General features: G+C 42.0%; 1 protein-coding gene across 2 annotated transcripts in view; it reads right to left on the bottom strand.

Annotated features, from left to right (window-relative positions):
• Positions 1-14,068, bottom strand: part of PLAAT1 (phospholipase A and acyltransferase 1) — a 29,799-nt gene extending 15,731 nt beyond the window's left edge. Inside the window, exons 1-5 of one of the 2 annotated variants that reach the window (XM_081235201.1) lie at positions 14,003-14,068; positions 13,314-13,438; positions 7,607-7,740; positions 6,975-7,113; positions 2,886-3,154 (exon numbers count right to left, since the gene is read on the bottom strand). In XM_081235201.1, coding sequence (XP_081091327.1) covers positions 2,886-3,154; positions 6,975-7,113; positions 7,607-7,740; positions 13,314-13,317 — 546 coding nt within the window. In that variant the 5' untranslated portion in view covers positions 13,318-13,438; positions 14,003-14,068. Of the gene's footprint in view, positions 1-2,885; positions 3,155-6,974; positions 7,114-7,606; positions 7,741-13,313; positions 13,439-13,590; positions 13,720-14,002 lie in introns of those variants that run through there. The other variant, XM_081235202.1, reaches the window with a different exon arrangement.
• Positions 14,069-14,441: the final 373 nt, after the last annotated feature.

The raw sequence follows: 14,441 nt of genomic DNA, 5'->3' as shown, positions 1-14,441 counted from the left end.
TCTCTAGGCTGATAAGGGTCTTACATTAACCACTGGTTGTCCCTGATGATTAACTTTTGTCCTTCCTGGTAGAGTGGGGAGAAGGAACACCTTTGAAAATTTATGTCCTGCTTTTAGGCAAATAGGGGGAGGGCAGAGAGCTTTTCTGGCATCCGCTTCTACTCAGTTGGCTCTCAGTTACTCAAAATAATCCTTATGCCAAAGTGACATTTTTGGGGGTGGCATATTCTGGTTTTCTTCACTATGGACTCTGGTTGATAAGGATGTACCAATGTTGGTTCATCTTTTATAACAAATGTACCACACTGCTGTAGGATGTTGACAGTGGGGAAGGATACATATATGTGTGTGGGAGGGGGAATATGTGGGAGCTCTATACTTTCAGCTCAATTTTGCTGTGAATTTAAAACTACACTAAAAAGTAAAGTCCATTAATTTTTCAAAAAATACAGAAAAGTACAAAGAAGAAAAAGGTGGGGCCACAATCCTTCCACCTTTCTAACCTTTTAATGTATTTATAGTTTTTAAAATTGGGGGAAATACACAGCCATTTCCCAAGGATACTGTTCTATGCTCAAGACCCCTAAGCCTTAAAGGGACCCTGAAAAATAAATCTAATATTAGTTATTATTAGTACTAACACTATTAATTATTGATAGTAATAAAAATAACAATTCGAGTGCTGTGGTTTGTTAGATCAACAGAATTTTACTGAAGAGTGTCAACAAAGATCTATAAAATTGCTAAAATACTGAAATTAAAAGTAGTCTGGGGCTTCCCTGGTGGCGCAGTGGTTGAGAGTCCGCCTGCCGGTGCAGGGGACGCGGGTTCGTGCCCCGGTCCGGGAGGATCCCACATGCCGCGGAGTGGCTGGGCCCGTGAGCCATGGCCGCTGAGCCTGCGCGTCCGGAGCCTGTGCTCCGCAACGGGAGAGGCCACAGCAGTGAGAGGCCCACGTACAGCAAAAAAAAAAAAAAAAAAAAAAAGTAGTCTGTGAATGTACACTTTTTATTGGGATGAATAATATGTAATGGAGTATGCTAAGAGACTTTACAAATCTTACAATCTATAAAACAGCCTCGCTTTATAGATTAGGAAACTGATAAACAATGTGTCCAAAGTCATCCAGCTATGAAGTGGTGAAGATGGGGCTCTAGCTCAGATCAGCAGAATTCCAAAGCTTAGGTGTGTCCTTAAGGCTGTCACTACACCATCTTCATCAGAACCTGCTAAAAAACAGTTCTGGGCTTCCCCGGTGGAGCAGTGGTTGAGAGTCCGCCTGCCGATGCAGGGGACGTGGGTTCGTGCCCCGGTCCGGGAGGATCCCGCATGCCGCGGAGCGGCTGGGCCCGTGAGCCATGGCCGCTGCACGTCCGGAGCCTCTGCTCTGCAACGGGAGAGGCCACAGCAGTGGGAGGCCCGTGTACCGAACAGTTCTATTAGTTGTTAAAAAAGTGGTTACTTTTTCATGGGTCTTGATCTGGGTATGAAAGGCGGAAAGATGATAGATTACAAGTGAGAGTCAAAGCAAAAAGATGGCTCTAATTCCTTTTGATTTAGCCACATTAAAAAAAAAACTGATCGAGTGCAGTGGACAATTTTGTCATTAACAAACTTTATTTCTTAGCTATACCACTACTTTTCAATGCAGAGGTGAGCTGAAACTTGTGTGCATGTCCTCTGTGTTTTGGATCAGAAGCAATTTATTGCTACATGTGAATAGAACATTCATTATGGTAATGTACTTCCTAATAAAAATGAATTTCCAATTAAATTATTTCTTAATAAAAACAAATGTATCCTTTCATTATGTTCCATCTCCCATTTTCCCAAGCTTTCGTGAGCAGAATTGTAACTTCATTCCTCAGAATAGACATTTATATAACAGATCCACCATTTAAAGATACTGGAAGCCTTTATATATTCATTTTCTCACACCACTTTAATAAATCTTTAGGTTACAACATCAATGATGGAATTGGATTGGTGGGAAGATAGGTAGGGAAAGGCCATGCTTTTAGTGAGGAAGCTAACATACTACCGAATAGTGATGGTAAATAACAAAACTATAAGCTACTTCCTCTGATGGGGGAAGTCCCCCACCAGGGACTTCCCTGGTGGCACAGTGGATAGGACTCCGAGCTCCCAATGCAGGGGGCCCGGGTTCAATCCCTGGTCAGGGAACTAGATCCCACGTGTATTCTGCAACTAAGAGTTCGCATGCCACAACTAAGGAGCCCTGGAGCCGCAACTAAGGAGCCTGCCTGCGGCAACTAAGACCCAGCGCAACCAAAAAATAAATAAATAATTTTTTAAAAGTCCATTAATCCACTGAAAATCATCCAAAAGCTCAATGAATCAAAGGATCTCCTCAAAAGCACAACATTTATTTGAAACTAGCATTGCAAGGAAACAGAAGACATTTACAAAGCCACCAAGCTATGGCATCAGTTAGCCTCTTTCAGCTAATGGAAAAGAATCTCACTATTACCATCTATGTTTTCGGCAAATGAACTCCCACTCAAAAATGTCAGCATTCTTTTCAGCATATTTTTTTCGGTATATAAAGTTACTGATTTAATTGCTGTATGGTGGGGTAATGGGAAAAAACTGAAGGACAGAGGGCAATAAGAATGACAGGAAGCTATGGTCTTGACTCTGCTTCAAGTCCCTTCTCACCCAAAGTCATGATACGAATGTTCTAGTCTCAGTGTGGTCATGAACTTGCCGATGACCTTGGGCAACTCGATTCCCTCCTTTGTCCTTCAGTGTTCTCATATTTTCTTGTTCTTTTCCATTTGTTTGAGGCCTGAAAACTTGATCATAGTCAGTAGCTATGATTTTCCCAATGTAAGAAACTTCCATTTCTCCCAGAGAAAACTCACCTGCTCTGAAACTCCTTCTCCATAGCGGAGCAAAGTCACAAAATGCTCACAGTTGTTGACAAATAAGTCATACTCCACCTCCTGTCCAGCAACAAACTCTGACCGTTGCATGACTTCTTCCACGGGGAGTGGTGGGTATGTTTCATCGTATTTATTGTTTATTCTGTATGTGTCATTTCCCACAACATCCTTCAAAAGCTGCATCTTCACCAGGGCCTTTCTGCTGAATACAGACTTGGCGCTTGTAAACAATGCAGAAATGTCATCGTCTATAAGGAGAATTCTGGTTAGCAAGATATAGCGACCCAGCCCAGTGAACTCCACTGCCATCCTAACTTATCCTCAAACCAGAAACCATTTAATCTTGCTAACAGTAAACCCTCATTCTCTAATTTATCACTAACACTTGTTCAATACTCTATGAGTGAGAATATAAGAAAACCTTTTGAAAATCTATATCTACCTATCTTTTTGAAAATTTATAGAACAAATTAGGTGTGAGAACTCTACCTATTTTTGAGGAATAAGTTCTCTATCAATTGGTATTATTATCAGGGATCTTGGCATATGTTTCTAACAAAGTACAGATAAGATCATTGCCCCCTTTTTCTATGACGCAGTCTATTTTTCAGCATTTGAACCCTTCCAAACTAATACCATTGGGCTTAGCAGTAGTGCATTATGATTAGTGCTCTTGTCCTGCATCTAAGCAGCACTCCTTACACCCAGCTCTGTTTTTACACTTGTTCTTTTAATTAGGCTTCACTTTGAAACCTGCAGGGGACCCCAGTCTTCTGAGGGGTCAGTTGGGGTCAGGCTGGGGCCCTGCCTTTGTTTTACTAGTTCCTTTAACCAAGAAACTAAGTCCTAAAACCAAACCTAATGTAGTAGGCACTGTCCACTCTATGCGGCCCCTAGATGTGCCTTACCCACCTGTCACAATGTCCCATGCCCTACCACTCCATCTTACTGCTCTATTAGTAAGCATTGGTCTAGACTGCCTGAAACCTCTGTATCCTGGCATGCCGTTGTCAGCATCTGAGGCATCTGATTCCTTAGTGTTCAGCTTTAACACCAGGCCCTAGGCCCTCTCCATCTGCCCAAGACTGCTATGTTTGGCCATTGTTCAAGTAAACCATGAGATGAAGGGTCCCTGTATAACCAGTGTTATGACACTTTTCCTTTCAGTAATGACTAAAAGCAAACTTTTTTTTCCACTCCTCTTTTTTTCTCTCCTCCAAAACCTTTTCATTGGAGCAGCATTTCCAGTTAATTATCTTACACATTAAAAGTTCTTACACATTACAAGTTCATAGGACACATATATCCTAGTTAGAATCATTAAAAAATTTTTTTGACTAGTTTGATGCAATCAATTTACTGATGAGAAAATCAAAGCTTGGAGAGATAAACTGGCTTGTGGAACATCCCACAAGTAGTTAACAGAAACAGGCATTTAACTTCAGTCTACAGGATCAAAGCTCAGTGCTTGAACCACATTAAGATGGAGCTTAAGATGGGAAAAAAGAAAACAGCAGAAAAACCTCATATTATTTTCCAAATGTGAAAACTGCAGAGATAAATTAAAGAATTGCTTAGCATTAATTATTAGACTCTACAGAATGAATGGCTCTGTATTGTAAGTGTCATTTTATTTGCCGTTTCCACTCCCAATATTCTAGAACAAGAGGCAGATAGCTCAAAATCTTGCAAAAATCACTGTATTAACAGTTCTCAGAAGCTCTCAAGATAGTAAGACTTAGGCCTATAAACACTTCTTTATAAAGGTATCTTGAGGAAAAAATATTCTAGGCTATTTGTTATTTGCATACATTTTTTCTTAATAATTTGTGCTCATTTCTAAACCTGTAGAAAATACAGAAAAATACAGCATAAACACATAAATAAATATAAACCACCTATTATCCTGCCACTCAGAAATAACTATTATTATTATTTTGATGTATTTGTACTGTCTTTTATGATCACTTGTATATGTGTGTGTATATGCTTGCATTAACATGTATGTGTGTATATAGGATTTCTTTGTAAACCAGGTACCATATTACACAATGAACTTTTAATCTGGAGTTTTCCAATAGCCATCATACAAGATCATCTTTCATGCAATTAAAGATGTCCAGAAATGATTTTTAGCTGTAAAAGTATTATTGTTTTAGTCTACTGAGCACCCCATCTTACAACTGCTTCTTCCTTTCTGGAAAAGACTCTTTCTAGGCCAGTCATACTATCCTATTCCTAGACACAGTGATGGTTCAGTGATGGACATGGGACCCACACCAGACAATTAGAGTCATTCTCCATGATTTTTCTAACTGCAATGGGCAGGGAGAAACTCTCTCCTGTGGGTCACAAGCCTGTAAGGATGAGAGCCTAAGGATGCTTATGGTCATCAGTTCAGCTGCTTAGACATAGCCTGGGATAATGAAGACAATATACAGAAAAAGAATGCAGATGTGGGATGGAGAATTTTGATAGTGTTCAAGACCCTAGATCTGGGCATCCCTGAGGCCAGCACCATCTCTACTCTTTCTGTAGTTTCCTTCACTGAAGCAATGAATTTGCCTTTTTGTTTAAGTGAATTTGAATTTGATTTATGTTACTTGCAACTAAAAAATTCTGCCAGGGCTTCCCTGGTGGCACAGTGGTTGAGAGTCCGCCTGCCGATGCAGGGGACACGGGTTCGTGCCCCGGTCCGGGAAGATCCCACATGCCGTGGAGCGGCTGGGCCCGTGAGCCATGGCTGCTGAGCCTGCGTGTCCGGAGCCTGTGCTCCGCAACGGGAGAGGCCACAACAGTGAGAGGCCCACGTACCGCAAAAAAAAAAAAAAAAAAAAAAAAAAAAAAATTCTGCCAAACACAGATACCTAATATCTTGTGGCTAAATCATAATTCACTTAACTATTCCCTTGCTGGCCATTGATCCATTCTGTTTTTTAAACCATTATAAATGAGATAGAAGTGAACATTCTCATATGCAAATATTAAATTAGTATCTCTAAAAGTATTTCCCAAGAATAGATTCATAGAGGTAAAATTACAGGGTCAGAGTATATGAACTCCTTTAAGACTCTTAGCACATATTGTTAAATTGTTTTTGCGAACAATTTTATCAACTTATATTTCTGTCAACAGTATCCTTGTGTTCATTTCATTATACCTTTATCAACAGATTATCATTTTTTTAATTTTGCTAATGTGAGAGGCATAAAATCTGTCATTTTATTTTATAATTCCTAGATGACTGAAAAGCTGAAAACTTTAAAAATGTGTATTGGATTTTTGTCTTCTACAGACTGTTCACAATCTTTTACCCATTTGTTTGTTGGGATTTGGGTGTTTGCTGCTGTTCCCTCAGCTTAAGGAACTCTTTCCCCAAATATCACATGCTGGGTTTCTTCACCTCTTTCAAGTTGTGTCTCAAATGTTACTTTCTCATGACATTTTTCTGACCAGCTAATTTAAAACTGCAGCAGCCACAACTCCCGGCACTTCCTATCCTGCTTCTCTGATTTTCTCCATTATCACTTATCTCTAATCTAACATCACTTTCTGTATTTTGTGCATGCTCCCTCTCTCAGGCTTGCTCTCTCCCTCTCTCGCTCTCTCCCTCTCTCTCTCTCTCTCTCTCTCTGTCTCTGTCTCCCTCTCTCTCTCCATTAGAATGTAAGCTCCACTGTGTAGGGACTGGCTTATGTATCCCTAGCATTTAGAATAGCCTTTGTCACATACTGGAAAATCTATAAATAGATGTTGAATGAATTGAAATAATCTATTTGTATTGTGACTCTTGTCATGTTTGTGGCAAATATTTTCCCCAGCTGATTATTTACTTTTTAACTGTGTTTTTTTAATCCAGAGGTTTAAAATTTTAATGTTAACTGGCTTTTGTGATTTTTTCAATGCCACTTTAGTCTTAGAAGGTCCTTCTGTAAACCTAGGTCAGTTGGATTTATCTACTTTCTACATTTTATTTCTAGTCTGTTTTATTTTATGATTTTGTTCATGATTCCTTCTTGTAACAAGAAAACTAAAAAGCTCCCAGGAGCTTCTGGAAACAAACCTTACCTAGAGGTGCTATGTTGATAACATACCCATCACCCAAGTACAGTGCCCAGTGTTGATAGCCAGGACGAAACACTTCAATCAAGTCACCTGGCTGAGGGTTGCCAGGATAGTTCAAACTAAAGCAATCATTAAACGTCATCTGCAATGACAGACACAAAGAAGATCTAGCTGATATGACTTGGCAAAAGAAAAATCAGTTCAAGTCTTCTATAGAAACATGGCAATACAGAATTTATTGGGATTGCATTCCTTATTAAATACTTAGATTCACACCACTGTCCTTTTCTTTCAATGATTCCTACACGAAATTATGTGTGCACACATGGACAAGTGGAGAAAGAATTTTTCTACTATTGCTTAAATTTCTATAGCAATGTTTCTCATACTGATTAACCCCAGGGCTCCTTTATTATAATAAGCATTTCATGATAATATCTGTTTTACTATGTAAATGTTTAGCTCATGACTACACAAATAATATAATAAAGCACTTAGCATGAAAAAGTCAGGATTCAGAAGCAGAAGATCAGAAGTCTTTCAGCCTTTCATATAGCGACTTAGTAAAATCAAAAAGAGGTCTGGGTGTTCACTAACATTCTGTGCAAAAATATACTTTATCCTGCAAAACTTACTCTGTTCGTTAAGCGGACACAAGTTCCAGGCTCAGATGAGTGTCCAGTCAGATATTCAGGCATACTGTAGGGCACAGGACCTTTCTTCCTTGTGCTGAACTGTGCTCTGCAGACCCAGGCACACTGGCCTCCACCTGAAACCATATACAAGTCCCTGTGTCCCTGTCCTTTGAAGAAAAAGGCTTTTGCTTTAGTCTCCCAGCCTTCCCCTGAGTCTTAAAAGGCTGGCTCAAGAGTTAATGATTAAGAAAGGTGAAGAGGTAGAAAAAAAGAATCGCTGTTGGGTGGGGAAACTGGTAACAATTTAGACTATAAATTAGCCAGATAGCAGAGTCACCGAACTTCCAGTTCCCTGAAATATATAGATAAATATCTGACACACATTCCTAAGTTGTTTTTACAGAAAGCAGAACCCTATCAGGTGAAAACTACTGACTTCAAGCACATAACCCAGACTGGTTGAAACCAGAAGATTAGTGATGTTTGAAACTTCACCTTGATGCCAACCAAGCCGAGAATTGAGCACAAGCTGATCACACACCCCGTGGCCCCTCCCTCACCTTGCCTTTAAAAACCCTTCCCTGAAAGCCATTGGGGAGTTCAGAACTTTTGAACATGAGCTGCCCATTCTTCTTGCTTGGCACCCTGCAATAAATTCTGTACTTTCCTTCACCACAACCCAGTGTCAGTAGGTTGGCTTTGCTGCATGTCAGGCAAGGGGACCCACATCCAGGTTCGATAACACACCCACTAAATATCAGTAAATGTCCTTTGTCATTATGACAACCACAAACACCCCCACAGATTTCCACCACTCCCCAACTGCCCCACTTACTGTCTGAGTCCTCATTTCTGATTCCCAAAACAGTGCAAGGTGGTTGATGCAGAAGGGGGACAACTTGGAAGGTTGGGGAGTTCATCATATTAATGGGTATGTCTGAAAATTCACAGTTTGGTGAATTTTTTTCCTTTTAAGTCAGTACTTTTCAGAAAGAACATATAAGTCTCTGATGGTTGATTTTTGTGGAACATTACATTTTCTATGTACAGCATCCAAGTAGAATGACTCAGTAAGAGGAAGTTATGTACATTCATTGATAATCAAAAGGAGATTTCATGCTACATCCATGTTGAATATCTAATTGACAACAGAGTATTCCTCTGCATCTCTCACTCCAGTGTAGATACATATACTCATTTACAAAATAAACCCAAGTGCCAGAAAGGGAAACTTCCAAATCATCTAAATTATAATTATAATAGCATAGGCAAAGAGCTTGGGGATACAGACTATCATTTTCCTGGCACACTAAAAGTCTTTTTTACAACAATTAATATTGGAAGGGTGTTTTCCCAAGTATTTGTATGCCATCTGTTGAAAACTTCAATCATCATACTGTCACAGAAATGAGGCCAAATGCAAGCTGTCCATCTGTTGAAAAATAACTATTAAAACAACTTTATGGAAACTATTAAGTCTAACCACCCTCTCAAATATGTTTGAGTCTTATTAATATGGCAGTTCACAATTTGGCCACATGGGCACTAAATGGAAAAACAGATACTATACTATGATATAAACAAACACATTTCCCATGAAAAGGAATCAGCAAGCACACACAGCTGCCTGTTAGCATTCAGAGACCTAGCCAAGCTTACAATAATAACCACCATTTGAACAGAAAGTACTTTGTAGTGTAACGTTTTTTTCAAGTGCACTATTCAATTAGCCCTAATTCATTTTTTAAAAATCTACCATGATTTGAGTTTATTATGTTATTATCCCATTTTACAGCTAAAAAGTGATATTAGCAAATGCCAACCTTTTTAAAATACTCCCTGAAACCCTTGTATTATAAAACATGGAGGGAAAAATAACTAGCCTAGGTGTGAGAGACATGAGCTCTTGTTTCAGGTCTTCTCCATGTTAGTTCTGTCACTTTGGGACTTAAATGTTAAATATAAAATTATAAAACATAGAGGGAAAAATACATAGGAGAAAATCCTCAGTATCTAGGGTAAACAAAGAGTTCTTAGACTTGACACCAAAAGTACTATTCGTAAAAGGAAAAACTGACAAATTGGATGTCCTCAAAATTCAAAACTTTTGCAGCACAAAAGACCCTATTAAAAGGACAAAAAGACAAACTACAGAGCAGGAGAAAATTTTTGAAAACTACATATCCAAGAAAGGACCAATATCAGGAACATACAAAGAACTCTCAAAACTTAACAATTAAGAAGCAAAGAATACAATTAAAACTTGAGCAAAAGACACAATGACACCTTTTATCAAAGAAGAGCCGCAGATGTCAAGCCATGTTAAACATCACTGGCCATTAGGGGTATTTATAGATTAAAACCATGATAGCACTACATACCTATCACAATAGCTAAATTAAAAAACTGTGACCAGAGAAAATGCTGGCAAGAATGTGGAGTCACTGGATCACTCATTCACCGTTGTTGATAATATAAAATGTTGCAGTTACTCAAAGCAGTCTGGAAATTCCTTTAAAAACTTAACTTGGTCTTCCCTGGTGGCGCAGTGGTTGAGAGTCCGCCTGCCAATGCAGGGGACACAGGCTCATGCCCCGGTCCGGGAGGATCCCACATGCCGCGGACGGCTGGGCCCGTGAGCCATGGCCGCTGAGCCTGTGCGTCCGGAGCCTGTGCTCCACAACAGGAGAGGCCACAGCAGTGAGAGGCCCACGTACCGCAAAAAAAAAAGAAAAAGAAAAAAAGTAAACTTAACTTGTAACTAAACTATGGTTCAGCAATTGCACTCCTAGGCATTTATCCCAGAGACTGAAGACATTAAAGACTTATATTCGCACAAAAACCTGTACACGAATGTTTATAGCATAATAGCCCCAAACTGGAAACAACCCAGATGACCTTCCATGGGTGAACAGTAAACAATTTGTGGTACACCCATACCATGGAACACTACTCCTAAGGAATAAAAAAGAACAAACTATTAATAAATGCAACAACACAACCAAGGATGAATCTCTAGAGAACTGTGCTGAGTGAAAAAAGCCAGTGACATGACATGTTATATATATGATTCCATCTATACATTTTGACGTGACCTAATTATAGAAACAGAGAACTAATAATGGTTGCCAGGGGTTAAGGAAGTGGTAAGAAGGAAGTGGGTGTGGCTATAAAAAGGCAACATATGAAAGATGCTAGAGGTGGTGGAATGCTCTGCCTCTCCATGTGGTCCATGTCAATAACCTGCTTGTGATAATGCAGTGTGGTTTTGTAAGATGTTACCACTGGGGAAAACCCGGCAAAGGTACAAGGGATCTCTCTGTATTATTTCTTACAACTGTATGTGAATCTACAATTACTTCAAAATAAAAATCTTTAATAAAAAAAAAAGATCAATGTATTTTTTTTTCCTACAGAACATAGAAGAGGACCAATATGGGGAAGTTACAATGAGGCAACTTTTAGCTGTATACGAGGAGAATTTCTCTTTTATTGAAAGTGATCCAACAATGGAATGGAGCACCTTGTACAGATATCAGTCTCTGTCACTGGGAAGGTTTAAACACAGTCACAGTTGATAAAAATAAGATTTCCATGGGGCGGGGGTGGCGCTGGTAAGGTGAGGAGGGCCTTCCAAGGTCCCTTTCATGTCTAGTGTTCATCTCATTCTATTTCCCAGAAACTGTGCAATCCTCAAATCAACAGCACAAAGTAGATATAATTATTTCCCCCGTTTTAAATATGAGGAACCTGACGTTCACAGCAGTTCAGGGACTCATCCAAAGTTACACAGTGGGAAAGGGCAGAACGCACATCTGGACTCAGATTAGCCTACATCCAAGGTCAGGCTCCTCATCCTTAAATGCTTGTCCCCATGTGCACTATACCTCCTCCCTTGCTGACCTTTCTGCAGCCCTTCTTGCACTCTGTGAGACTGGGTAACAGTTGTGAACTGATGATTACAATCACCTTTTTACAGATGAGGAAACTGAGACTCAGATGAATTAAGTATCAGAACTAAAAGTCACACAGGTAGTAACTGACAGAACTAGAATTCAATCCCAGGTCTGTCTGCTTACTCCAGACTGCATGCTCCTTCCTTACTCCACTGATTAACATCACTAGCCAAAGGAATTGCTACTCAACAATAATTCATCTTTTCCGCCTTCTCAAATATTCATTAGATAGAGAAGCTGCAAAAGCATACAGAATGTATATTTCATAAGACAACACAGGAAGTTTTTAAACACTCATATGTGGAACCAGTGAGTAACAGGAAGTGGAGCCTTGGGGAACCCCTGCTCTTCTGCAGGGGAGGTGTCAAGATGAGAAGCTTCTAGAAGCATTTAGAAGGTTCCCAGACTCATACCTTAGGGAAATGGCTAAAACCTGTCTGCTCGGGTAATTTGATTTACATGGACATCTCCCCATTCCATTCAAGTGCAAGTGTGCTATGTAGTGCTTCATGAACATGATAATACAGAACCAATTAAAGATACATTTTTAAGTCCTCTGCTGAAATCTCTGTGTGTCACCTTTAAGGTAAAAGTACTTCATTTTAACAGTTCATCTGCACAGAATTGTTTGACTAGTTTATAATAAAGAGTGTCTGTAAACTTCGTACAAGAAACTTCCTGTTTCATGCCAAAACAAGCTTCCTTGTTTATAGCTCCTTGTTGGTCCCCCGGGATGCATCAAAAGGAATAACAGCCCCCTGCACAGATAGGGACAGGCTGATTAACTGCTGCTTGTGTCCTTGGGGCCACCTGTGTTACAAGAATACTAAGAGCACTTTTTCACAAACTACTCCCTAGGATGCTATTGGCAGTCTGAAACATGAGCACGGGCTATCCCTACAGTCCAACAGTCTCCCAATTCAGTTTGGACCATTTCCCACTAAAGCTGCATTTTTCATCCATAGCCCTGCCACACTGAGATGGCTCCATGAAGCCCTGTGCTCTCAGAACGGCTACTTCGCAGACCCTCAGAGCTGCCAGTATCCTTGCTCCCACATCCTCTCCCTACAGCTGAGGGTTCCAACTCCCAGCCACATGAAGCATCCTCAGCCATTGCCCTCTCATTCCTCGCTTGGAATCCCTCCGTGGATCCCCCTGTCGACTCCGAATCTCGCTCCCTCTGTAATCTTGGACTCCTTATTCATCCCTACATTCTAGGCAAACCAAACCATTATTCCTCACTCTCACCTGGAGTTATGTGGCTAATACCGAAACTTCTACCTGGAATGCGCTGCCCATTTCTAAATGACCCACTCTTTTTTTTTTTTTTCCCAGATGACCCACTCTTAAGGATCCAGATCAGATGTCACCTCCTCCCCAAGGTCCACCTCCTCTCAGCCACAAGGGACGTCTCCTTCCGAGCTACCACTACTCCTTTATCTCTAACGCCCATTGCATTTGCTACACCTGCGTGAGTTACTGATGTCTGGGGAATTTTCTCTTCTGCTCCATGTGGAGGGCGGGCTCCTGTTTATCTCTACACCTGCAGTTTGCTGCAGAGTGCCTGTCACAAATAACTGCCCAGGGAATGTTTAATAAATGAAGGAACGAGGATCCCGAGCCCAGGGAGGAGAGCGGCTGGGCTTTTCCAGCACATAAATTACATTAATAGTCCTGAACGCCAAAGTGATATCACCATTCATAGTTCCAAAATCTAATATATTATAATAATAAATACTTATTATTCATACTCATTTCAGTGAGGACAGTGGATAGAAGGCCTTAGTAAGCAAGACGAGGTCCAGTCCTGGTTCTGCCACTTGATAGCTGTGTCACACGGGAAAGCGAGTCTCTCCCCATGGGCTCTGTTCTCCCACTTGCAAGAAAAGAAAAAGGGGGGGGGCGGGGGGTGAGGGACATAAGTTAAATGAGAAGCTCTCTACTGTCCCCTGGGGCTCTCTCGTCTGAGAGTCGGTTCAGCAAGGCTGTCGGGGTCCTAGAGGTCCTCCCTCCCCCTCCCCAGCACACCTCACTCTGAAGCCTGGGTTGTTCTCCCCACCGGTGTTAGCGGCGAGGGTCCTGGGGTCGCGCCGGCCACGCCGCTGCTGCCCCTCCAGCTACAGGCCGGGGCTCCACTCCATCTGCGCCCGGTGGAGGGCACGGCGGCAGCGGCGTCCTGCCGGTAACCGAGGCCGGCCTCTGGCGCCAACGCCACCCCGCCGCTGGGAGAGGCCTCGGCGCTCCGACGCTGCCGCGCACGCTCGCTGCTCCTGCCGCCCGGGCCTGCCTGCACCACCGCCTGGGGACCCTCCGCCCGCCCGCCCGCCCGCCTCCGTCCCCTCCGCACCCCTGGGAGTACCGACACCACACCTGCTCTCCGCCCGCACAGACACACACACAAACCCAGCCGCCGAAGCGCAGCCCCAGCGCGGTAACTAACCGAGGACACCCTGCCCCGCCACTGGGACGTTTCTGCATCAAACTTTCCCGGTACCAAGGGCTGGTCTTGGCACGGCGGTTGTACCGTTAACTTGTCTGGTTGAGCCCAGAAATGTTCGTGAGCATGAATACACATTGCGTCCACTAGGAGTGCGCCCCTCCTCACTCTACACAAATTCCTCTCAGGCAGCAGAAAGGATCCTGGTCCCTGTGCCCCAAGAAAGCATCTCAGTCTAAGCTATGGTGGGAGGAGGGAGTGGCCTTAAAAAAACCTCCCTGCTTCCCACCACACATACCTACAAAATGTGTACCCGGGAGCCGGTTCCGGCGCCCAGGACTGTGGGGACACACGTGGATACCACCCCCTTTGGACTCCTCCCTGTCACCCACCTCCAGCCTAAGATCAAGTTCAGAAGTGGGAGGAGGGCGGAAAGGAGTTA

The sequence above is a fragment of the Mesoplodon bidens genome (assembly GCF_964165515.1).
Source record: "Mesoplodon bidens genome assembly, chromosome: 5".
NCBI lineage: Eukaryota > Metazoa > Chordata > Mammalia > Artiodactyla > Ziphiidae > Mesoplodon > Mesoplodon bidens.
This window is presented reverse-complemented; position numbering and strand designations above follow the sequence as displayed.